Source organism: Salvelinus fontinalis, chromosome 34 (assembly GCF_029448725.1).
Source record: "Salvelinus fontinalis isolate EN_2023a chromosome 34, ASM2944872v1, whole genome shotgun sequence".
NCBI classification, from domain to species: domain Eukaryota; kingdom Metazoa; phylum Chordata; class Actinopteri; order Salmoniformes; family Salmonidae; genus Salvelinus; species Salvelinus fontinalis.
In genome coordinates, this window is record NC_074698.1 from 4,539,629 (window position 1) to 4,565,625 (window position 25,997).

At 44.3% G+C, this 25,997-nt stretch overlaps 1 protein-coding gene across 1 annotated transcript in view; it reads right to left on the reverse strand.

Annotated features, from left to right (window-relative positions):
• Positions 1-647: 647 nt before the first annotated feature.
• Positions 648-25,997, reverse strand: part of LOC129832891 (neurabin-2-like) — a 61,209-nt gene continuing 35,859 nt past the window's right edge. Inside the window, exons 3-11 of the mRNA XM_055896993.1 lie at positions 21,714-21,846; positions 18,053-18,173; positions 17,835-17,939; positions 14,115-14,250; positions 7,594-7,737; positions 7,375-7,428; positions 7,003-7,232; positions 4,506-4,602; positions 648-4,318 (exon numbers count right to left, since the gene is read on the reverse strand). Coding sequence (XP_055752968.1) covers positions 4,265-4,318; positions 4,506-4,602; positions 7,003-7,232; positions 7,375-7,428; positions 7,594-7,737; positions 14,115-14,250; positions 17,835-17,939; positions 18,053-18,173; positions 21,714-21,846 — 1,074 coding nt within the window. The 3' untranslated portion in view covers positions 648-4,264. The remainder of the gene's footprint in view (positions 4,319-4,505; positions 4,603-7,002; positions 7,233-7,374; positions 7,429-7,593; positions 7,738-14,114; positions 14,251-17,834; positions 17,940-18,052; positions 18,174-21,713; positions 21,847-25,997) is intronic.

The window sequence follows — 25,997 nt, forward strand, 5'->3', positions numbered from 1 at the left end:
CATATTACCTCAACTAGCCTGTGCCCCCATGTAACAGTATAACTTTAGTACGTCCCCTCGCCCCGACCTCGGGCGCGAACCAGGGACCTTCTGCACACATCAACAGTCCCCCACGAAGCATCGTTACCCATCGCTCCACAAAAGCCGCGGCCCTTGCAGAGCAAGGGGAAACACTACTTCTAGGTTTCAGAGCAAGTGACGTAACTGATTGAAATGCTATTAGCGCGTACCCGCTAACTAGCTAGCCATTTCACATCCGTTACACCCACACACTGACTCTGTACCTGTGCCCCCTGTTTATAGCCTCGTTATTGTTATTCTTGTGTTACTTTTTATTTTAGCCTACTTGGTAAATATTTTCCTCTTGAACTGCACTGTTGGTTAAGGGTTTGTAAGTAAGCCTTTCACAGTAAAGTCTACACTTGTTGTGTTCGGGACATGTGGCAAATAAAGTTTGATTTGAAAAGTGAAATAACCTCTAATCTTTTAGAACCTCTCGACTTTTGTGAACAAATTCAGTGCATAAAATTTAAAAACAGACACTAACATTAATAAACCTTTCATTCACCAAAACGACACCCCTTTCAGTGATGTATTGCAGGTGCAACAGGTTATAAACACAAAACAAGCCAACATGACCCTTGAGCTCTTGTTCAACACACCTGCATTTATTAACAATGACAGTAAACTATGTGAGAGACAAACATGATGAATTTCTGGAATTTTTTCCCCCACTTACTCATTGTGTTTGCAAACCACAAGGCAATGATTTAAAAAAAAAAACTACAAAAGGAATGTAACCAGTGTTCTTCCCCTCAGAGGAGGGCAAAGCTATTACACTGTACTAATGCGCCATGGTCAATAATGCAAGAGTCTCTAGTATGAAGCTGAGATCCAGAATGAGTTTCCAACAGCATTTGTCTGGCATATTGAATCTCATGCAATCAGAGTAATGACAAAATGTACAATGGAATGTTAAAAGATGAGAGAGAAACCATACAATTGTTCTGGTCCAGATCATAATACAGAGCTCCTGTTTCATGGCCTCATCGGCGTGGTTTCCAATTCTGAAGTACAGATATGAACATGCATTTCCCAGCATATGTACTGCATTCTGATACTGCCTCGAGGGGGTACTATCAGAACTGGAATCATAAAGATGCTAAAACGTGTCAAATTCAAGGATCCACTTCAGTAAACCACATCCCTTTTTCACCCAGACATTTCCATTGGTCAACTAGCCCATTTCTGACATATTTCCCATGGTTGTAACTTTACTGACAGCATAGCTAGCCCAGGAATGTTATTTTGTGAACATGTTTAAAATTGAGTCTAGTTTGTAGTTAAATGATACTTGTCCAGTGTCTGCCTGCCATCTGTGAGGAGAAGTCCGGTTTGTGATGAAGACTTTACAGGCAAGTCCCTTGGTTAGGTCCATTTGAGAGTCATACATTAACAGACATCGTATCTATCCGAATGTGTTCTACGCAGTTCTCTTTCGTTTGGTTAGTAGAGGTCAACAGTTTTGATTCACAACTGTAGGCAAGGTATTCACTAAGAAGATGGATAAAAAAAAAGGTAAACATATTCCGCATATAGCCAAGCGCAAAGTAGCAATAATACCATTGGGGAGAGTGGATTTAAAGGTCTTGAGATGAGAGGCACTGCTTATCTCTAAGGTGGACCGTGTGTGTTCCGTACTGGCACACTCACTATGTTACGATCGGCATCCTATACAAGCATACTGTATGGAGTTAGTAGGCCAATGATGCTTCAATACAAGACAAACACAGAAAAAAGTACTTTTTTTGAATGTTTTTCCTTTTTCTAAAAAAAGGTCCAATGCAGTCATTTTATCTCAATCGGAACATTTCCGGGTCACAATTAAGTACCTTACTGTGATTGTTTTCAATTAAAAATCAAAAAATAAACAAAATTCTTTCTTAGCAAAGAGCAATTTCTCAAGCAATACTTTTTCTAGGACTGTCTGGGAGTGGTCTGAGTGGGGAGGGGAAAACTGAAAACTAGGATGTTTGGAATTCTATTAACTAATTAGGACAGGCCAAAACCCCATCCCACCAAAACAGGCCGAAATTCACAGGCAGTCTTTTCAACCAACTCCTACACTAAAAAGGGCATTATCATAATTTTCACAATTTTACAGTATTATTAAAACCTTAGTGTGGAAATATATAATTTTACACAGGTAAACCATGTTGACTGCACTGGGCCTTTAAGTCCCTTTTAAGTTCTCGGTTCACTACCACTTCTCAGCATGTGGAAGTTGTTCACACATCGACTCCAATATTACCTAATACTGCAAAATATGGTCAGAAAACCTGTCAGCTTATTCCAGAGATGGTAAACCAGGAATTAGCCACTACCTGATGACCTGGTATTCCTTCTCTCAATCAAACTCACTGAAAGTGTGGCACCTCCTGGTTTAGATCAGTACTGCAACATCACAGAGATGTACAGTAACATTGGGCCCATGAAAACAGATGTACTTGACAAGAGTTTTCAGTTAAAATACACATTTTACATTAAAACCCAATTAAAATGATACAAGGTTAAAATAATAATTGGGCCATTTTTAAGAAGAAAAAATGAATACATAGTGGGGGCAAATGAGTCTGACCTGTTTGTGCTACTAGGGGACAGAGAAGTAATGAGAGGAAGTTCCAAATGCCTAGTCTTAGATAAGACACTTAACAAACATGAGCAGCACAGCGGGAGCAAGGCAGCTGACTGGTATTATTGGAGATTCAAGTGAGAGCATCGCGTCTACAGACAAAGACCTTTTACTGCACTTCAGTAGTCCAGTGGCATCCTCCTCCTCCTGTCTCAATCTGCACTGACCTGAGATACACTGGACAGCTGACAGGAGGTCCTCTGGTAGGAATCAGATCAGACACACTGATTTGCTTTTACCTTCCCTATGTTTTTCAGATCAGATGAAATTAAGAAATGGAGACAAGGAGATAGGAACTTGAGGCGTGCTGGAACATTCCCCCCTGCCTCCGTCGATCTCTTTCATAAAGCTGCTATGTAACATCAACATTATCCCATGGCTCTAGTTACCCCAACATTACACAAATATTGCAAATCCAGTCCTCAAATTTAAAGGGCTATACCGATCTGGGGGGCTAAATTTCAACCCCTTTGCTAAACTAGAAGTGATTCCAGACTCAAACGTTAGAGCGTGAGTTAAGACCTTCCTGGTTGGGGCGGGGAAAACCCCGGATTCTGAAATTGATATAGAGCGAAGCACAACGTCAAATAATACTGACCCTCTACGTTATCAGAACCCAAGGTGAGACATACGCAAGTAAAACCACGAGTAACACATTGAACTGTTACGCTTGCACATATTCGCACCCTGTTTGCCATTTTGCTAATATAAAAAGGAAAACGTGCCACTTTGCGTGGCCTACACCCACTTGGAATTAGACCCATCTTCTGGGTACCCAATCTTCTCGATGCTCACGTCGATTCCATTCAACGCCCTCCCACCCCCAACCCAACATTGCTTAAGCTTTTCAAGCCATTTTAAATATATGTAAAGAATATATACAAAACAAGCATATCATCACTGTACAAATGAACTTGAACCCAACCCGAGTCTCTCCATCATACAAGGCGAGCATTTGAGCAAAAAGGGGAAGCGGCCATTTTCTTTTGTTCAGTTAGTAGAAATCAAGACAGATCACGCCACACAGCAGAAACACCGTCTGTCACCAGTAGGCTATACACTAGTATTTGAGGATCTCTGTCGTCATATTAGTTTCTCCTGTCCAATTCTGGTCCCCATATCCAGTTTATTATTGAACCGGCAAGTCTAGTACAGAAGCGTTAAGTCAGCAGGGGCTGTATTTCCTGGTTAGTTATTTTACATGTGATAAGACGGAAAGAAGAGCATAGAAGACAAGCGACCCCCTTCACAGATTGATCAATTGGGTAGTTAACTAGTTGAATGTGGTTCGATGCAACAAGGACTCCAGGTTCTGAATAAGGAACATATAGGGATTGTTGGGCTCGAAGCAAATGACAGACCTCATGATTTGTTTTCGTCCAGTTTCGCTTGCAGGTGTCTTTTGAACCCCCCCCCCCCCCAAAAAAAACTGCTGCCCCTAAAGTCTTCCTTCCTCCATTATTTTCTTCTTCTGTTGTCGTTCTTACAATCCGTCAAGGAAAGCGTGGATTGGAAAAAGGATAGTCTCAGTGTGAAGGCATTGTTCCTCCTTTCCCTCTCTCTGCCAGAGGTTTAGGAGGGATCGGAGGTCTTCAGCGCATCCACCTTGGTCTCCAGGTCTGTGATCTGAGGAGGACAGAGAGAGAGAGGGGGGGGGGGCTTTTATTACACACAAAATCCCAAGGCGGAATGATCATAACTCAGTAGCATCTTCATGCTATGCGTCTAGATTAACCACAGCAAATTGTCTTACATAATTATTGAGAATGTTATGAAATATTTCCACACACAGTGGAACCTAAATATACAACACCTTGTCCTGGAGGTTGTCTGCCTCTTCCTTATGAGTGGCCTCTGTCTCCTCTTGGGCTCTGCGCTGAGCCGTCTCCCTCTTCAGATACTCAATCTCCCTGAGACACATAGCGTGGCGTGGTTAGGCTGAATCCTGCCCATCCATCCCCCTCCTCTCTTCCTCCAACCTGAATCCTCCATTCCTCTCTTCCTTCTACAAACCCCAGAATCCCCAAATCCTCTACAAACCCCAGAACGCCCATTCCTCTTCCTCCTACAACCCTATAACCCCCCATTCCTCTCATCCCCCTATTAAGTGCTGAGCGATTAGTGCTGTTTTGAAGTCGGTTCGTTTTCGGTTCAATTATACAAAAAACGATCACGTTTTTCGACAAAACCAAATATAGTGAACATTCAATTGTCGAAACATTGAAAAACGTTCCATTGTCTCTGCCAGGTGCACATTGGGTAGACATCAATAGAAAAATAGGGAATTACTATGAAATAATACAATATTTCAGTGTATATTATTTAGTTTTTATTTGATGATTTGATGATTTTAATTCAGTCATCATCTCATCTCTGATTAGGCAATAGCAACCAGCCAGCCAGCCAACCAACGTTCTCTGTGCTCCCCATACTGTACTGTCTGACGAACCTTCAGTATGCTGAAGAGCTGTCTGACGAAAAATAATTTTACTAGTTCCCTTTCAGTCAGTAAACTTCGGTACAACATACTATAGAGTCGCACTCTCGTGATTTCAGTTTAAGGATCTACAATCACGCCTGACAAGGCCAATGAAATGCATGCCTTCCATTGGTGATAAGTATGGTCGGATTCATTCCTTCAATTATTCCGCTCAGTATGAACAGGAATGATTCACGCTACTAAAACAAACAATTAGAAAACGAGACCGTCTTACGTTGTGCCAACTAAACTGTCCCATAGTGGTAGAGCGTGCTCATCCTCTGGACGTTGTGTGCTGAAGTTTGTATTTGTTCTCATACGTTTTCTAAATCACAAATGATTTGTTATTCTTCAATTTGCTGGTGCGATAATTAAGATGGCTAAGAAAACGCCCGGGACGACGATGGCTAAGCCATTTCTCTGAAAGATACTCACGATATATGTATAGTTCGTCTCCGCTTGCAGCCCGCTCAGGCGGCCCTCGCGCAAACCACGGTCTGTGTGACTCGGTCAAGCACCGCTTGCCACTCTTCCCAGACTTGTTCATGAAGGGTCCGGTCCCACCTCGGTTATGTGGACTTTCTTGACTTGGCTAGCTAAGCGAGCGCTGCATAGCGTGCTAGCCATGTTGGCTAACACGCATAGGCGAGCTAGCTATTCCCACGGTGGAGTTGCTGGGGTAGCTCTCTTGTTTAGTAACGTTATACGCAGTGTTAAGTTGCTTGGTTATTCTAAAATGGACCATGCTGCGGTCAAATAAGCTAGCTAGCCTAGATTATGCTAAAATGAACTCCTGGCTAACGTCAGCTAGCATGCTTAGCTTCCTGCGAGTGAAATGTAATATATTTTCCCCAGCGTTATGGCAACCCCATTCCTATTTGTGTTTAAATACGAATAGCCAGGGGCACAATGTTTCGTGAGACCGCCAGATCATAGGCAGTAGGGACGACGAGGGATGTTCTCTTTAGTGTGTGAATTGGACCATTTTCCTGTCCTGCTAAGCAAAATGTAACGAGTAACGACACTTTTGGGTGTCAGGGTAAATGTATGGGGTAAAAAGTACATTGTTTTCTTCAGGAATGTAGTATAGTAAAAGTTGTCAAAGATAAATAGTAAAGTACAGTTACCCCAAAAAACGACTTTAAACCGAAGGATCAACTCCCCATAGTATGTTGTACCTCGTTTCCCTCCAGGGAATAGTTCTAGTCATAATGCTACATTCATCAAAGTAGGAAAGTCATACTTTCAAGACTGCTTATTACCAAATACTACAACTATCAAATTAGGTAGCGCAACCTCACGAGATGTCTCTATCCATCATCCTCTCTCGTGCGGTCTGTGTGTATCCGTCTCTGTCCGAGCCGGAAAGAACAGGCAATTGATTATAGTCATCGCAGTTAATTACCACATTTCTGCGGTGAACTCATTTGCTTAAATGAAAACTACAACTCCCTTCAGCCCAGAGTCTCACATCGTTCTTGATTTCTCGATAGAAAAACGGCGCGTTGAGCTAAAAAAAAAAAAATAAGTGATTGAACTAACGTAGGTCATTTAATAACAAAAAACCCGCAATTTCAGTTAATCGCTCAGCACTATCTCCTACAAATCCCAGAATCCTCCATTCCTCTCTTCCTCCTACAAACTCCAGAATCTTCCATTCCTCTTTCTCATATAAACCCCATAACCCCAATCCTACTACAAACCCCCCCATCCCTCTCTTCCTCCTACAAACCCCAGAAGCCCCCCATCATTCTCTTCCCCCTATAAACTCCAGAATCCTTCATTCCTCTCTCCTACAAACCCCAGAATCCTCCTTATTTATCAGCCTTACTTTTGCTGGTATTCCTTGATGAGGCGCTTGGCCTTGCTGTACTTGCGCTCCAGGGTCTGGTACTGGGCCTGCGTCTCCTTCAGGTGTTCATCCACCGCCTGACACAGACTCTGGGCCTCCATCCAGTAGCCCTCCAGCTTCTCCATGCGCTCCTTGTTCTCCCGAACACTCTGTTCCAGCTGGGCACGCTCCATGCGCCAGCGCAGCTTGTCCTGCTCTGCATGCGCCAGCTAGATGAGGGGAGAAAATGTAAAGTTTATCCCTGTATACTTCTAGTTCACTCCTGAACTGTGCGTTTTAGTCCCGGGTCAAGGTGGGTCTGTGAAACAAGTCCCATGTTTGTTGGGTAATTGATTTTGGAGCAGGTCTAACCTTTCTCTTCAGCTGTTGAATCTCAGCCTGAGTGACTGCATGCTTTATCTGAAGCTACAGAGGGAGAGAGAAGAGAGAGAGGTTAACAATTGACACCATGGCTCACTCCAGCACAATGTCTCATCTCATACGCTCTCTCAACAAGAAGTTGAATTGAATTTAACATTTTCTTCATTTCGAGATGAACATTTGCCTTTGGCATCAAGCCTCCCTGCTCACCTCTTTGAACTTGTGGGCCAGTTTCTCAGGGTCCATCTCCATGGGGGAGAGCATGTCCTCATTCTCCGCCAGGTCAAACACCTCTATGGCGTTGGGGAACATGGGGCTCATCTCCTCCTCCTCGTCCGTGGCATACTCACCTGTCTGGAGGACATTCAGAAGATTCAGAGAATATTCACCATATATTCAGAGAGTGCATTTAGACATTCCTGTCATGTTTCTGTCTGGTTGTGAACCAACAATGGTCACACAGAAACCATACCTGCCCATGTAACTACCATGTGAAGTAAATACATGGTTTTACCAAAGGGGAACCAAGGTTCTTTGGGGGTCCTCACAGGATAGGCCTCCATTTCTATTTCTCATCAATGTTTTCCCTCTACCCTCAAATGGCCACTAGATGGTGAAGTTGAGCTTAGAGGAAAAAGCCCTCAAGGAGTAGAACGATAGTGGGCCAGAACTGACACCCTAGAATTGGGCAACCACCATTTTGTGTTTACCAGGGAAGCCTGTCAGAAGGCAAAGCTTGTCAAGGGACTCTGTGGCTGCAGTGATGTGAATCTTTGTTGACAAATAGTCTACATACAAATTTGACTATAATCAATTGTTATGTTGATTGGTGCAATAAATCCCACTCTACTGTTCTGTCTATATGGACCTGGTGAGGTCAATAACAAAACACACACACACACACCTCTGTTAGATAAAAGGAAATTCCCCCTTCCTTCACACACACTGAACTCTAACACACTCACTCCTAGGGATGGGTACCGAAACCCGGTATTAAACGGGCCCCGGGGCTAAATTATGAAAGACCGTAGTATCAATAAGCTTCGATGTTATCGGTTCTGCTTTCGGTACTGGAGAAATTTAAAAAATACATTTCCTATTCATTATTGCTACATAAACGTTATCTTGCACATTTTATCTCACCAACCGTTTCTAATTTGCAATAAAAATAAGACATTTGTCTATGATGCAATTTCGCTATTCCCAATCCAGAAGAGAGATCCCTCTCGCGCGTCTCTCACACGTTACAGCACCCTGCTCTTAATTAGTGACAATGGCGGAGAGAGCTACACGTTCAAAAGTGTGGTTACACTTCACCAGAGTCGACGCTGACAATGCTCGTTGCCACAAGTGCAACAAGACTTTTGCTTGTAAGGGCGGAAACACGAGCAATCTGTCCAAACAGCTATCGAAAGTGCATCATGTACAGGCAGAGAAATGCACAGTTTACGACTGCCTAGCTCATAGTTCAGCTCTTGTTGGCCGATCTAGCTTTTGCATGTATGCTAGCAGCCTAGAGCCCACACACGGAGTTAAAACAATTATGCGAGCATGGGTCCATGGTCAAAAGTAACCATCAGCCAGCTGATTGAATTTATGAATGCACCCATAGCTAAACAATCACCCATTTAAAGATTTTGCAACTTTGTTAAAATTGCAGTTACAATGAACCAACCCACTCCAACCCTCTAGTACAGCTGGTCCAAGCCAACGACCAGCCCAAAGACCCTTCACACTGGCAGCTAGTGGGAGGATGACTGAGTGACAGGTTCATAGTGAAAGGCCTACACCCAGTTTTCAACATTGGAGTCCAAGGGCTTTAGGCCAATGTGATCACTGAGCTGAAGGACGTGCCAAAGCTGGCCATCACATCAGACGGGTGGGCCCGCCTCTGTCAGGACCACTATCTCACTGTTATCATGAACTACACAAGCCAGGGCAGTGTAAAACAGAAGGTCCGCCACACCAGGACAGTGTAAAAACAGAAGGTCCTCCACACTAGGGTAGTGTAAAAACAGAAGGTTCTCCACACCAGGACAGTGTAAAACAGAAGGTCCGACACACCAGGGCAGTGTAAAACAGAAGGTTTTCCACACCAGGACAGTGTAAAACAGAAGGTTCTCCACACCAGGACAGTGTAAAACAGAAGGTCCGCCACACCAGGGCAGTGTAAAACAGAAAGTCCGCCACACCAGGACAGTGTAAAACAGAAGGTCCGCCACACCAGGACAGTGTAAAACAGAAAGTCCTCCACATCAGGACAGTGTAAAACAGAAAGTCCTCCACATCAGGACAGTGTAAAACAGAAGGTCCGCCACACCAGGACAGTGTAAAACAGAAGGTCCTCCACACCAGGACAGTGTAAAACAGAAGGTCCGCCACACCAGGGCAGTGTAAAACAGAAGGTTCTCCACACCAGGACAGTGTAAAACAGAAGGTCCTCCACACCAGGGCAGTGTAAAACAGAAGGTCCGCCACATCAGGACAGTGTAAAAAATAAGGTCCGCCACACCAGGACAGTGTAAAACAGAAGGTCCGCCACACCAGGACAGTGTAAAACAGAAGGTCCGCCACACCAGGACAGTGTAAAACAGAAAGTCCTCCACATCAGGACAGTGTAAAACAGAAGGTCCGCCACACCAGGACAGTGTAAAACAGAAGGTCCTCCACACCAGGGCAGTGTAAAACAGAAGGTCCGCCACATCAGGACAGTGTAAAAAATAAGGTCCGCCACACCAGGACAGTGTAAAACAGAAGGTCCGCCACACCAGGACAGTGTAAAACAGAAGGTCCGCCACACCAGGACAGTGTAAAACAGAAAGTCCTCCACATCAGGACAGTGTAAAACAGAAGGTCCGCCACACCAGGACAGTGTAAAACAGAAGGTCCTCCACACCAGGACAATGTAAAACAGAAGGTCCGCCACACCAGGACAGTGTAAAACAGAAGGTTCTCCACACCAGGACAGTGTAAAACAGAAGGTCCGCCACATCAGGACAGTGTAAAACAGAAGGTCCTCCACACCAGGGCAGTGTAAAACAGAAGGTCCTCCACACCAGGGCAGTGTAAAACAGAAGGTCCGCCACATCAGGACAGTGTAAAAAATAAGGTCCGCCACACCAGGACAGTGTAAAACAGAAGGTCCGCCACACCAGGACAGTGTAAAACAGAAGGTCCGCCACACCAGGACAGTGTAAAACAGAAAGTCCTCCACATCAGGACAGTGTAAAACAGAAGGTCCGCCACACCAGGACAGTGTAAAACAGAAAGTCCTCCACACCAGGACAGTGTAAAACAGAAAGTCCTCCACACCAGGACAGTGTAAAACAGAAGGTCCGCCACACCAGGACAGTGTAAAACAGAAGGTCCTCCACACCAGGGCAATGTAAAACAGAAGGTCCTCCACACCAGGGCAGTGTAAAACAGAAGATCCTCCACACCAGGGCAGTGTAAAACAGAAGGTCCGCCACACCAGGGCAGTGTAAAACAGAAGGTCCGCCACACCAGGGCAGTGTAAAACAGAAGGTCCGCCACACCAGGGCAGTGTAAAACAGAAGGTCCGCCACACCAGGGCAGTGTACAAATCTGTGGCAGAGGAGATCTCAGACATTCTGGAAGGGTTTGAGATAGAGCCGAGCAAGATTGTAGCTGTGACTGTTGATAATGCTGGCAATCTGGATGTTGCCAACAAGAGGCTACACATCCTAAAAATAGGATGCTTTGAGCATACATTGAATCTGGCAGTGCAGAAAATCTACAAAATGACAAATTGAAAAATGGGCAGCCCGAATCAGAGCAGTGTTCGTGTGGTTCAAGAGATCCTCGATGTCCAAAACAGTCTTGAAGGAAAAACAGCAGCTCCTTGGTAAGAAGCCAGTTCAATCTATTAAAGTACTATTTAGAAATTCCCACATTTAACAATTTAATTCAATATTCAAGTGTGCGGTAATTAAACGCATGTTGATTTTTGTTGTTGTTCCAGGCCTTCCGCAACACTCACTCATCCCTGATGTCAAGACCAGATGGAACTCTCTATCTAATGAGAGATTCATGGAGCAGTATCCAGCGATCCAAGCAGCAGCCTTGGACCCACAACTGCAAAAAGCAATGACCAAGTGTAACAGCATAACTTTATGGCGTCCCCTCGCCCCGACCTGGGCGCGAACCAGGGACCCTCTGCACACATCAACAACGGTCACCCACGAAGCGTCGTTACCCATCGCTCCACAAAAGCCGCGGCCCTTGCAGAGCAAGGGGCACACTACATCTAGGTTTCAGAGCAAGTGACGTAACTGATTGAAACGCTACTAGCGCGTACCCGCTAACTAGCTAGCCATTTCACATCCGTTACACAAGGACAACCTGGACCGTCTGAAGGAGGAGGACTTCCATAAGGCTGAGGAGTTTGTCCAGCTCATGATAATCCTCTATACATCCACACTGTGTGTGTCATGTGAAACGAATGCCTCCTGTGGACAGATCAAACCCATCCTCCAAACACTGGAAGAGCACTTCACTGTGAAGCATGAAGATACAACGTTCGTGGCAACCATCAAAGAGAAGGTGTGGGAGGACCTCTCAGAGCGCTATCAGGATGAGGACATTCAAGCCTTCCTGCATGAGGCCACAGCAATGGACCACAGATTTAAAGGGAGGCCAGTGAGTGACGCCAACTGGGACAGGCTGAGGAAGGCAACTGTTGAGGCCAATGTGACAGGAGCAACACCAGGGCTGTCAGAGGAGCCGGAGCAGTGCACCAGCAACAGTAGGAGGAGTCTGAAGGCGAGGAAATGGAGGAGACAGTCCCTCCATTGTAAAAAACAAGGAGTGTCTTGGAGGAGCTGTTCTCAGAGTTGAGAGAGAGAGAGGGAGTTGAGGTTGACAATCCAACAGGACACCTCGCCCCTCACCCTCAGCGAGCGTGTTGACCTAGAGATGGAGCTCTACAAAGGCCTGGCTCCCATCCCTATGGCTGAAGATCCTGTGATGTGGTGGTGGGAGAATAGAGCTACTTTGCCCCTCACAAACATTGCAACAAGCTACCTCTGTGCTCAAGCCTCCTCCACCCCTAGTGAGAGGGTATTTTCGACAGCAGGGAACACAATAAGCCAGGAGAGGTCCCGACTTCTGCCAGAGAAGGCAAATATGTTGATCTTTCTCCAGAAGAACTGCTAAGAACTCTTAGTCCTTTTGCAGCCTACCTGCAGGCGCCACCAGTGTTGCTCTATACCACTGTATTTTATTTTGCAGGAAAATATTGTTTATTTCATTTGTTTTACATTTCCATCACAACATTAGAGTCTATAATTGTGATTTGTTCAAAACATTACCGTTTCTTTTGCTGTAAATAATAGTTGATTTATTTTCCATTTCAGAAAATAAAGCAATGTTAATTCTGTTCTTCATTTGTTTCGTTTTCCCCCCGTAAAAAAGAACCAATAAGAATACCCTTAAAGTACCGGATCGATAAGCAGTATCGGTAAGAGTAGTAATAGCCTTAAAATCTTAACGACACCCATCCCTGCTCACTCCTAACATCTCCCATCTCATGCACACAACACACACAACACACAGACCGACACACAGCCATTTCAAATATTCCTTTAACAACAGCCGCCTGAGACAACGTCCCAACAAAGCTTTCCTAACCTTGTCATACCAATGAGTCACTCTCTCTGAGGGAATGCCCCCCCCCCCCCCCCACCAACCTTGGGCTGTCTGCTCGTCTGAACCCTCCCAGTTGGACCAAGCATCAAAGCCCTGAACGCGCCTGTCACAACAACACTGTCTGATGTATGTCAACTCTCAAAACGTGCTGAAAATGTTTACACCGTTTGAACGTTGCATAGCCAACCAGAGTTGGGGGAGAAACTAACAAAGTGCAGAGACTGAGGGATGAGCCGGAGTCACATAGGACAGTGCCATCTAACGATGCCTATCAATAAAAACAAGGCCAAATAACAAGAACTATTCATTTTTAAACAGATCAGAAAGGAGGTGTATGGTAATGCATCTTTAGCAGGAAATTCCATTGATGCAGGCTCAGATCTGTTGGGAGGGGGGCTTGCTCTGATGGGGAGACACAGTGTGATGGAATACCAGACCTGGGTCGTGGCATCTGGCCCGCACTTGTCCGTCTTTCACACCCAAGCCCAGACATCTACTGAACGTGATTGAATTTAACAAGGCGACAGATTCAATTATTCAAGCATTTCCTCTCCATGGAAGAGACTGAGGGGAGACAAGGAACTGAGAAAATTGCTGGGCTGGGTCTCATTCCACAACGCTTTTCCCTACTGTGTATGTCCTTATTTCAGCCCCCTTTCAAAGATCTGAGATGACTGGGCAGGTATAAAGCACTACGTGGCACCTAGGTTCCGTCAAATTGCTTAAACCTATCCAGTCCTGTTAGATCAAGTGAAGGGGAGGTGAACAAGGAGTGTTCTTTCTAGAATGACAGTTCTATTATTCCATTGTGAAGGGAGCCCGATGGAACATCTGATAGTGGTGTGGAGGAAGTGTCATACGCTTCATTAGCGCCATCTTGTTTAGTCATATTGTTGACTGATGGAAGGAGTGAAGATGTTTTGGATAAGCTGAACTAATCTTTTTCATGGCATGCGTGTGTGTGTGTGTGTGTGTTTGACCAGGGCCCTATGGTAACTGGCCAGAAGTAGTGCACTAGAAAGGGAACAGGTTGCCATTTGGGACAGCCATTGTGAGCCCCTCACCTCCTCGTCTTCCTCCATGTACTGGCTGTAGCGCTGCTCAATCATCTCTTTCTGCCAGCGCTCCTGCTCCAGGGTCTGCTGGATCAGCTGGGCCACCTCGCTCTGCTCGCCTGGCTTCTCTCGGCCAATCATGAACCTGCATGGGCAACAACGACCAACGGGGTGAGCGGGAAAGGCATGTCTGTCAAGGAGAAGCCAATGGGAAACCTAGGGTAGAATTGAGTGGGTAGAAAGGTAAACCTAGGGATAAAATATCCCCCAGTTTACAAACAAATGCAAGCCAGGGCAGCAACTTTTGACGGGCAATTAAAATGACAGCTTGTGCCTGGAAGGAACATGACACTCACTGCACATGGACGGATGAGTTGACATCACTAATGAGAATCAAGGAAAATTTGTAACGAGTAAAAAAAAAAAATGTGATAAAGATCGTGCTGAGGGAGAAAGACAATTCAGTGAATAAGAGTGGCACGCCATCAGAAGAGAAGATTATAGCTGTGTCTGAAATGGCACCATATTCCCTATTTAGTGCACTACTTTTGCCCAGAGCGCTACACAGGGAATAGATTGCGATTTTAGACACAGCCTTTTTCTATGTATCACAAATAACAATAAAATAAACAAATGTCAGTCCTGGGGACCAGAGAGCATGAGAGGACATGCATGTTTCATAGAATGTGTGACTGAAGCATCTACAGAGACATTTCAGCCGTAGCAGAACTGTCTGACAGTTATCCTGTTGCAGATGGGACCCTTTACGACCGCGACACCAGTTCTGGCTGTCACATGTTGTCAAATGGAATGATCGAGCGGAAAGACCTCAACTGGACGCCTGCCCGGAGATCAGTTTCCACACTCAAACATGTGTGCGAAGCAGCCAGATGCACATTGACACGTGAGACACAAAGAAAAACATATTGCTGTAGCTAATACCACGTTTTACTAAAAGGGATTCTCTCAACAGAATACCATATTCCTTGACGTAAGTGCACTAGACAAAATGATGAAAACAATCATTTCTAAATCTATTATAACGTGATATTTTTGTACATCCTAATATGGTTTACTGCAGGGAGAAAAAAAAGGCATTGGATCACTACATCATAAAAATACCCTAAGTGAGATATAAACTAACAACCCTCTGGTCACCAATCTGTATCCCTGCCTGAGACTAGACGACCACACATGCTCAATGAGACCCCAGAGAGCGGTAGCTACATCCTTCAACGGGACCGCCGGCACCACTGTGGAATTCAGTGTGAGCGGGGATTCCGTGATGTTGTGAGTGTGTGAGGGTTAAGAACCCACTAGAGGCCCCCTTCGTTGCCGGAGGAGAAATAACTCAGTGGTCAAAAGGGCGGAAGAAATGGTGACTAGGAATCTAACCACTATGTGGAAAAGCCAAGCTGTGCACGGGAAAAGATGTCACGCAAATACGACACCTAACCTCTCGAGCATTTTCAAAACAAACCACGCCATCTATTTTCTGTGACTATGCTGAATCATATTCACCAAAAGACACGGCGCTTCTAATTTTGGACCAGTCAAAACATCACCACCTGTCAGTGCAACCCCTCAGCAGCCTGTGAGGGCGATCGACAGATGCGAATCAATGAATATTCACAAGCTCAGAGACACTCTCCATCCAGCCTGCAGGACATGAGGCGACGTGGAAAACAACCAGGCCTAGTCTGGAACCGTCTGTACGTGTGAATCCGCAAGTATCCATCATCTTTACAAACCCATCTGCCTTTGGATGAGGTCAAACACCAGCATTCTCCACAGACATTGTCTAGAGACAAATCCATTTATTGGATTTTGATTAAAACAGGGGTACAAAACTGAACAATAGGTTGCAAATTCACTTTGAAAAAAGGTGCTTCCACAAAGGGAGACAAGAGTCCGATTGGGTAGGCAATGTCATTTTTGGGGCACCCCTCCCTCCTTTGGTTACAGTCCGTAGTGTTAGACAGCAACCTGAGCTTGGTCCAAAAATCAGGCTGGACCAGGCTGTTTTATAAATAGCTTCGCCGCTCCCTCACCGACACCGGCCTCTCCACTATCTCCCTGGGATCCAGGCTCATGTATTAATCAGGCTCTCCCATCTCTGGGTGTCTGTGATGTGAAGACAGGGAGAGACATCTCTGCTCGCCTAGCTACACTACAGTCAAACTGCCCCGCCAATTAACACAAGGACCCCCACAGGCAGTTAATAATGCAGGAAAGGGATGAGGGGGAATAGGGCAGGACGATATGGCCAAAATATTATATCACGTTATTTAAAAAAAATTGGACGGTATCATGGTATTTTTTGTTTTTGAATAGTAAAAGTTCTACATTTGCTTTATGAGTAGTGAGTGATCCTAGGGTGGCAACATATACACCCTAAGTGATTTCAATTAGTCTTTCTCCATTCTGATTGTTTTATACTGTTCAATTCAACCAAAACAAATTTCAGCACTTTTATATTTTCTGCATTTCCTGCACTCCATTGCATTGGTGGAAAAAGTACCCAATTGTCATACTTGAGTAAAAGTAAAGATACGTTAATAGAAAATTAAGTAAATTGCAATTGCGATTTGACTTGCGAATTAGAGCAAAACTGTTGGAATCATGGAAATATAATTACTATTCTAATTCTATAGCTAGAATATAATAGTGGGCACTTTGAATACAGTGTTGTTTGAAATGACAACGAATTAAAATGCCAAGGAGTAGTTATTGTGACAGGGTAGGAACTAAAGTATTGATAAGTGTTTCCTAGGGGACCCTATCAGCTTTGGCGACATTGCATGTTTTATCTTAGCTACTTCATGTAGCTAACATTCTTGCTTTGCATTTTCCCCTTTGATTTAGAAGATACTGTTGCACAAACAACATGCTGATTTAGGTCTACACCATTACTGGTATTATCCGGCTGTATTAGCTAGCTACGTTTGCTCTTACTCAGTACATGTATTAGCTAGCTAGCTATTAGCATTAGCGGCTAACAATTAGCGTCTCACAAGATTTAGGGCAACTTGCTAAAAAAAATTTGAAACTAGCTGTTTGCTGATGTAAGAAACACAAACGAAGTGTCAATATAGAATGCTAGTGGATTTATATGAAGAAGCTTAGTGAAAACAGCATTGTTGCATGTGCTGCATTGACCATGCAGACTGAACGCAAGTGTCTCTTGGTCGAGGAACATCAAATGCGCTCCTTGAGTGACAGGGGGCGTGGCTAGGTCTGTGTGGAAAGTGGCATGGAGAGAAAGAGTGGAGAGAGATGACTCAAGTAGCGAAGTAAACTATTAAAAATTGACATTAGACATGGCGTATCACATTTAACAAATCAAACATTCAAATAACGGTATAGAAGGAGTAAAAACCCAAATCTGTCCCTGCATCAATACTGGTATATCATAAAATACGGTATACCGCCTAGCCCTATTGGGGAATGGGGAGAGGGGGATCGCAATTGTGAACTGGTCTGAAGGGAGGTGGAGTTATGGTACTTGGGAGCAATAGTGTGTTTGGTTCCCTATCACCAGTCTTCATAAAGTTCTGTATCTAGACCCCCTTCCTTCCAATCGCATGCTTAGTTTCTCATAACAGATTTTGTCAGGGTACTGTTGAACCATATTTGACCAGAGTGCAGTAAATACACAATATATACTGTAACAATAGCTTGATGTTGAAACCTAGTGTTTATTGACAGCTATTGAGTGAGGGTTCTTACTTGACAGTGCCGGTGGTGTTCCTGAGGACGGAGGCAGCAAAGGCCTGGGTCACGCCCACCAGACTGGTCCCGTCCACCTCCACAATCAGGTCATTCACCTGGATCCTGCACGGGGGGGGGGGGGGGGGGGGTGATAGTGAACAATGGGAAAAGAGGACGAGGAGCAAGGGAAAAGCACAATTTTGGGATACACTGCTGAAACACAGATTGTTCAGAACCTTTCATCTCTGTGCGCAGCTCCTCCGTCAGTGACCGTCTTGACGAAGATGCCCAGTTTCTCCAGACCCATGTCAGCCCCGGCACCCATGCCGATGATGCTGATCCCCAGACCGTCCCCATCTGTGGAGAGGAGGGGATAGGAGATAGGATATGGGGAAATGGTATTTAATCAAATACTACAATAACCTCATGAATATGAGAATGGCTTACCAAGAAAAACGTTTAAAAATGTCTAATTCAAGGTAAAAAAGGAGTTGGAGCACTCAACAAAAAAAGGCAGAGATTTATTATTGCTCACTTTAATCCATTGTACAGGACCCATTGTTGTGTCTCAATGGGCCACTCAGCTAGAAATAGGAGCTAAATGAAATGGTCAGGTCACTCCGCGGAAGACGTCAGCTTGACGTCGAAACGTCAGTCACCTGTTCGCATCCTGTACAATGGATTAAAGTGAGAAAAAAATAAATCAATCTCTGCTCTTTTTTGTTTTAGTGCTTCAACTCCTTTTTTTTTTTACCTTGAATTAGTCCTTTTGGAAGTTTTTCTTGGTAAGCCATTCTCATGATTTTTGTCGTTGTTGAGCACCCCTCCTTTCCTTTGTTTGCTGAAGCGAGAAGGCCCACTTGAACTCTAACCTCATAAATATGTTACCTTCCAGACGTAAGGAAATAAATGGAATAAAAATGGGGGACCTTGACTTAAAGATACAGTAGCTAGCTAAAACTACTACGCCATTATCCATATTAGAACCCAATTAGCCACGGCTAATCTAGTGTAATATAAATCCAATAAGGAGATAACGGGCGACTCTGAATTCATTAGCGACCACTAAGCACTAAGTGACCACTAATGTGTTTGCTCATCATGTAAATATATGTGGCTAGCAGATTTGTGAGAAAAAGAGTAAAGGTTACTCAAAGACTTCAACTAGCTAGTTGAAGCCATTTAATGGGAACTACAGACTTCATTGAAAATGTTTAGCTATTAGTTGTAACTTTAATAGTTAGTTAAATGTTTACAGTTAATTCTCTAGTCGTCTTTCTGTTGTATTGGTTTATGCTATTGAACTCCAAAGCGACAGTCGTGTGGAGCGTAGTGGCGCAGCGGTCTAAGGCACTGCATCTGCCTGGTTAAATAAATGTGAAATAAATAAATAAATAAAAAATCTCAGTGCAAGAGGCGTCACTACAGTCTCTGGTTTGATTCCAGGCTGTATCACATCTGGGTGTGATTGGGAGTCCCATTGGGTGGCGCAAATTGGCCCAGCGCTGGCAGTCATAAATAAGAATTTGGTCTTAACTGACTTGCCTAGTCAGGAGGCTGAAGAAATGTAGCTTGTCACCCAAAACCCTCAAACTTTTACAGATGCACAATTGAGAGCATCCTGTCGGGCTGTATCACCGCCTAGTACGGCAACTTCACCCCCCACAACTGCAGGGCTCTCCAGAGGGTGGTGCGGTCTGCAAAATGCATCACCGGGGGCAAACTACCTGCCCTCCAGGACACCTACAGCATCCGATGTCACAGGAAGGCCAAAAAGATCAACAAGGACAACAATACTCTGGTCGTGGCCCGTGCGCTCTAGCCAGCAGCTCGTAGATAGGTACAGTGCAATATTTATTGGAAAGCAGCATCAAGCTCCTCACCGTGAACTTTCACCACTCTGAAGTTCATCATAACTTATTTAAATCTGTAGCCTAATAAACTGCATGGTTTCCCAGGTTGTAATGGGAGGACCACACACCATATTATCAGGTGACTCCAAATTTACTTCATATAATGGTTATTATGGCAACTGCACCGCCCACAACTGCAGGGCTCTCCAGAGGGTGGTGCGGTCTGCACAATGCATCACCGGGGGCCCTCCAGGACACCTACAGCACCCGATGTCACAGGAAGGCCAAAAAGATCAAGGACAACAACCAACCGAGCCACTGCCTGTTCACCCCGCTACCATCCAGAAAGCGAGGTCAGTACAGGTACATCAAAGCTGGGACCGAGAGACTGAAAAACAGCTTCTATCTCAAGTTTCTTGGCAATTTCTCACATGGAATAGCCTTCATTTCCCAGAAGTCATTGATGCTATGGACTGGCCCGCCCGTTCCCCAGACCTGAATCCAATTGAGCACATCTGGGACATCATGTCTCGCTCCATCCACCAACGCCACGTTGCACCACAGACTGTCCAGGAGTTGGCGGATGCTTTAGTCCAGGTCTGGGAGGAGATCCCTCAGGAGACCATTCGCCACCTCATCAGGAGCACGCCCAGGCATTGTAGGGAGGTCATAAAGGCACGTGGAGGCCACACACACTACTGAGCCTCATTTTGACTTGTTTTAAGGACATTACATCAAAGTTGGATCAGCCTGTAGTGTGGTTTTCCACTTTAATTTTGAGTGTGACTCCAAATCCAGACCTCCATGGGTTGTTAAATTTGATTTCCATTAATAATTTTTGTGTGATTTTGTTGTCAGCACATTCAACTATGTAAAGAAAAAAGTATTTAATAAGAATATTTCATTCATTCAGATCTAGGATCTAGTGTTCCCTTTATTTTTTTGTGCAGTGTATATTCTTATTCCATTCCATTCCATTAGGCATTTGTTGTGGAATTGTTAGATCTTGCTGCACTATCTACCAAGTAATATTGGAACTAGAAGCACAAGCATTTCTCTACAAACACAATAACATCTGCTAACCATAAAGGTTACATTTAAAAAGGGTTTGTGCCGTGGCGGAGATCTTTGTGGGCTATACTCGGCCCTGTCTCAGGAGGGTAAGTTGGTGGTTGAAGATTTCCCTCTAGTGGTGTGGGGGCTGTGCTTTGGCAAAGTGGGTGGGGTTATATCCTTCCTGTTTGGCCCTGTCCGGGGGTATCATCGGATGGGGCCACAGTGTCTCCTGACCCCTCCTGTCTCAGCCTCCAGTATTTATGCTGCAGTAGTTAATGTGTCAGGGGGCTAGGGTCAGTTTGTTATATCTGGAGGACTTCTCCTGTCTTATCCGGTGTCCTGTGTGAATTTAAGTATGCTCTCTCTAATTCTCTCCTTCTCTCTTTCTTTCCCTCTCTCGGAGGACCTGAGCCCTAGGGCCATGCGTCAGGACTACCTGGCATGATGACTCCTTGCTGTCCTCAGTCCACCTGGCCTTGCTGCTGCTCCAGTTTCAACTGTTCTGCCTGCGGCTATGGAACCCTGACCTGTTCACCGGACGTGCTAAAAAACCAACTGACATTTACTCCTGAGGTGCTGACTTGCTGCACCCTCGATAACTACTGTGATTATTATTATTTGACCATGCTGGTCATTTATGAACATTTGAACATCTTGGCCATGGTCTGTTATAATCTCCAGCAGGCACAGCCAGAAGAGGACTGGCCACCCCTCATAGCCTGGTTCCTCTCTAGGTTTCTTCCTAGGTTTTGGCCTTTCTAGGGAGTTTTTCCTAGCCACCGTGCTTCTACACCTGCATTGCTTGCTGTTTGGGGATTTAGGCTGGGTTTCTGTACAGGACTTTGTGACATCAGCTGATGTAAGAAGGGCTATATAAATAAATTTGAAATACATTTTACGTATGGTTGGCCCCAGCAGGAATCGAACCCATAGCCCTTGGTGTTGCACGCGCCAGGCTCTACCGACTGAGCCATGCAGAGCCATTTACCTTTCTCTAATTCCACAGGGAAGAGGTCCAGTCTCTCCACCCTTTTCTCCAGCTCGTACTCAGCCGACGCCGCCATGGGGTCCACGTCATCATTACGCCGGTCGTAGTCCTCGTTGGAGTACGTGGTGAACACCTGCCAAGAGAAGACAAAAGGTCATAGGTCAGTTCGACACTCACCAACACACAAAGTTTACAACACAAAAGGTTTCCCATAGAGAAGACATTTCCTCTAGAACAGTGGTTCCCAAACTGTGGGGAGCACACCCGGTGTGAACAGTTTGTGTTATGAACAGTGCTTTTGCCCAGAAAAATAGATGTGGCATGTGTTCGCGCAGGATGTTCCCCAATGCTGGATTGACTACAGGAAGAATAAGCTGATCCTAAATCTGTGCTAACAGGCATACAGACTTCTACCCGGATCTAAAAGGAGAGTCAGGCGGCCAAGGCACTAACAGGGCGGAAGGAGACGTCTCCAATAACCAGACAGACAGGGGTGGTGTTATATACGGCCCGCTGATACAAACACACACCCTCATGGCTTCTCACTGAGCTAATGGCTTATCATCCAACCTAATAAAGTCTATCTGGTTTAATGTGTGTGCGATAGAGAGAGGAGAGAGTGTGCGTGCGTGTGTGTGTGCGCGCGCGCGCATGTGCTTTTAAGGCCTCTCTCCTCCCTCTGCAGCCAGCCAAATTCCCTCTGGCAGCGAGGACATACTTCTGGGTGGTGTTGGTGTGCCCTGCGACGCTGGCAACTTGTGGGTGTGGAGAGCAGTGGTGAGGGTGCTCCAGTGAGCAGTTAGGTGGGGTGTATTTTAGTGCTACTCGGGTGATTTCTATTTAACAGGGCGATGTATTTTTCATAACCTCCCGTCCTGCATTAGTGCATTAGATAGGTGTCCGGGCAGGTCTGGAGAGGTAGGGGCATGTTTTGAGATGCGTTCTGCTTTCAGAGGGATGAGGTTTAATATTTGAAACGGGATTGTGCACGTGCACGCACACACACGCACAACGTCATGGAGTTCCACATGTATTATTCATATCATAAATTGGGAGGAATCCTTTAATCAAGTTATTTGATCTGATCCAGGGTTGCCATGACAACATTATTAATATGCATTCATTTCCATCGTATAAAAAAAAACAACCCACCAACAAAATTAACAACGACAACAGTTATCCGAAAGCGTGCTTAGAGGGTCAAGTATAAATGAGGTAGATATTCTCTTGCTGAGGTTAAGAGGATAAAACGCAACCCTAAACCTTTAGGATTTTGTACTGCTAAAATTCTAACCCCAAATCCCCTAGTGGCCTAGTCCCGTTCTATGTTATCTAGGCCCAGCGAGCAAACTTTGATGAAAGACATTTTCAACATCTTGTGCTCATAGGAGGAGAGTGAAGAAGAAGGTAGATGGGGGCACAGATGTGAGAAATAATTCAAAGTAGGCAACAAGGGAATTGAGTTCATCAGCCGGTCAGGGGAGAATTTAATAAGCCGTGTGGGGTTTTTTTATTGGGGAAATTGAGATTGACTGTGTGAGAGGCAGAAAGAGAAGAGGCAATAATAAGGATTTGGAATTCAGCATTGGTTCAAGTCCTCGAATCTCCTCTTCAAGTTTCACTTTTCCATAGAGTGACATGAACACTGTGTGCCTCAATAAGCTCTTACTAAAAGAAGCAGAGACCTGACACTAGTACACTGAATGTACAGTGAAATGATTAACTTAACTACCCAACAATGCAGGAATCAATATCAAAAGAGTACAATGTTTTTTACTTTTTTTATTTTTTAAACATGATGACAGATACACCTAAATAAAGTGTAGGAGTGCGATGCGTCTTCTTGTCAAGTGAAAGACGTCGCCTTATCAGCCGCTCTATTCAGGGCTGCTAGTAGGTGTGCCACGTCCCCCTGCTCCAAAAAGGCAGAAGATTCATATTTACTACTGAGAGAGCCAGATCACTACCCCTAGTAAAATACCAACACTTGTTAGCTTTCTTTTACACCCAGAGACGGACTACTTATCACAAAGCCACACTGAACCAAGCCCAACCGTAATCAACATGTATTTAACTGATGGGGGCTTCATTTACATCGAATTTGCATAACACCCCCCAAATGGAAAATAAGCCTACAAACTATGCCTCTGATTTTACAGCTCATTGCAGCTGCAGAAAACCCAGCACTGCCATCCAGATGTTTAAAATACAGAAACATTTCGTCCTAAAGACAGCTCTGGATAAGTTACACCATAACTAGCATAAGAAAAGGAACAGCCATTTTATAGCACATAAACCGGAGGTGTGTTAACACATATCATATGATTGGCTCTATGTAGCAACCAGCAAAGACCTATTAGATAACTACAACCAGACTGATTCAGAGGGGTCGGGTTAAATGCAGAAGACACATTTCGGTTGAAAGCATTCAGTTGTGCGAATGACTAGGTATCCCCTTTCTCTTTCAGAACGTATTCATACCGCTTGACTTATTCCACATTTTGTTGTGTTACAGCCTGAATTCAAAATGGATTAAATTGATATTTTTACATACAATACCCCATAATGACAAAGTGAAAACATGTTTTTAGAAATGTTTGTTAATTTCTTGAAAAATAAATACAGAAAGATCTCATTTACATAAGTATTCACACCCGAGTCAATGTTAGAATCACCTTTGGCAGTGATTACAGCTGTGAGTATTTCTGGGTAAGTCTAAGAGATTTGCACACCTGGATTGTACAATATTTGCACATGATTCTTTTAAAAATTGTTCAAGCTCTGTCAGGTTGGTTGTTGATCATTGCTAGACAGCCATTTTCAAGTCTTGCCATAGATTTTCATGCCGATTAAGTCAAAACCGTAGCTAGGCCACCGAGAAACATTCTATGTCGTCTTGGTAAGCAACTCCAGTGTATATTTGTCTTGTGTTTTAGGTTATTGTTCTGTTGAAAGATGAATTTGTCTCCCAGTGTCTGTTGGAAAGCAGACTGAACCAGGTTTTCTTATAAGATTTCCCTTGTACTTAGCTCTATGCTCTATTCCGTGTCTTTTTATCCTAAAAAAATACTACCTAGTCCTTGCTGATTACAAGCATACTCATGACGCAGCCACCACCATGCTTGAAAATATGAAGAGTGGTACTCAGTGATGTGTTGTGTTTGCCTCAAACATAACGCTTTGTATTCAGGACATAAAGTTAATTTCTTTGCCGCAGTTTTACTTTAGTTCCTTGTTGCAAACAGGGTGCATGTTTTGGAATATTTGTATTCTGTACACTTTTCCTTTTCACTCTAACATTTATTGCGGAGTAACTACAATGTTGTCGATCAATCCTCAGTTCTCCTATCACAGCCATTAAACTCTAACTGTTTTAAAGTCACCATTGGCCTCATGGTGAAATCCTTCCTCTCCAGCAACGGCGTTAGGAAGTACGCCTATAGTATCTTTGTAGTGAATGAGTGTATTGATACACCACCCAAAGAAGGTGCCCTTCTTTGTGAGGCATTGGAAAACCTCTCTGGTCTTCGTGGTTGAATCTGTGTTTGAAATTCAATGCTCGACTCAGGGAACTTACAGACAATGGTACGTGTGAGGTTTAGGGACGAGGTAGTCCTTCTAAAATAAAATGTTAAACACTTAGATTGCAGAGTCCATCTAACTTAAGCACATTTTTACTCCTGAACTTACATTATTTAAGCTTGCCACATCAAAGACTGTGAATACTTAAAGCGAGAGAGAGATAGAAGGATTGGGTCTGTGAGAGAAAATATAAATAAAACCATTAAAATCCTTAAATATCCAATAGGCCCTTTCTTTCACACACATCCCATCACTCTCTCTGCCTAAGAGCATCAATATTTTATCAAATGCATTGTAATCTCAACTCTCTGCTTTTCAAGAATCTCTCGCCTGCACTCTCTCTCTCAACAGTTTCCCCACTCTGTGTGAATACCATCACCGTGGTCACATGGTGCCCATCGCCATAGCAACCCGCAGCTTAGCAAATGTTAGTTTGACACCAGTTTCTCTCTCTTATCTCTCTTTGTCTCTCTCTCTCCCTAGGCTGCAGTAAGAGGGCAGTTATTTTTCTCAGTCTCAGCGTCTCTGTCTAGACTTCAGGGAATTAATTGTACACATATACACATACACACATACACTCACGCGCTTTTTAAGACGTGCACGGCACACATTGAAAAAAAACGGTGTGTTTTCAGTGTCTCCGCTATCATGGCGTATTGCTCAGCTAAATAGTGAACATCTAATTTAACATCTGAAAACATC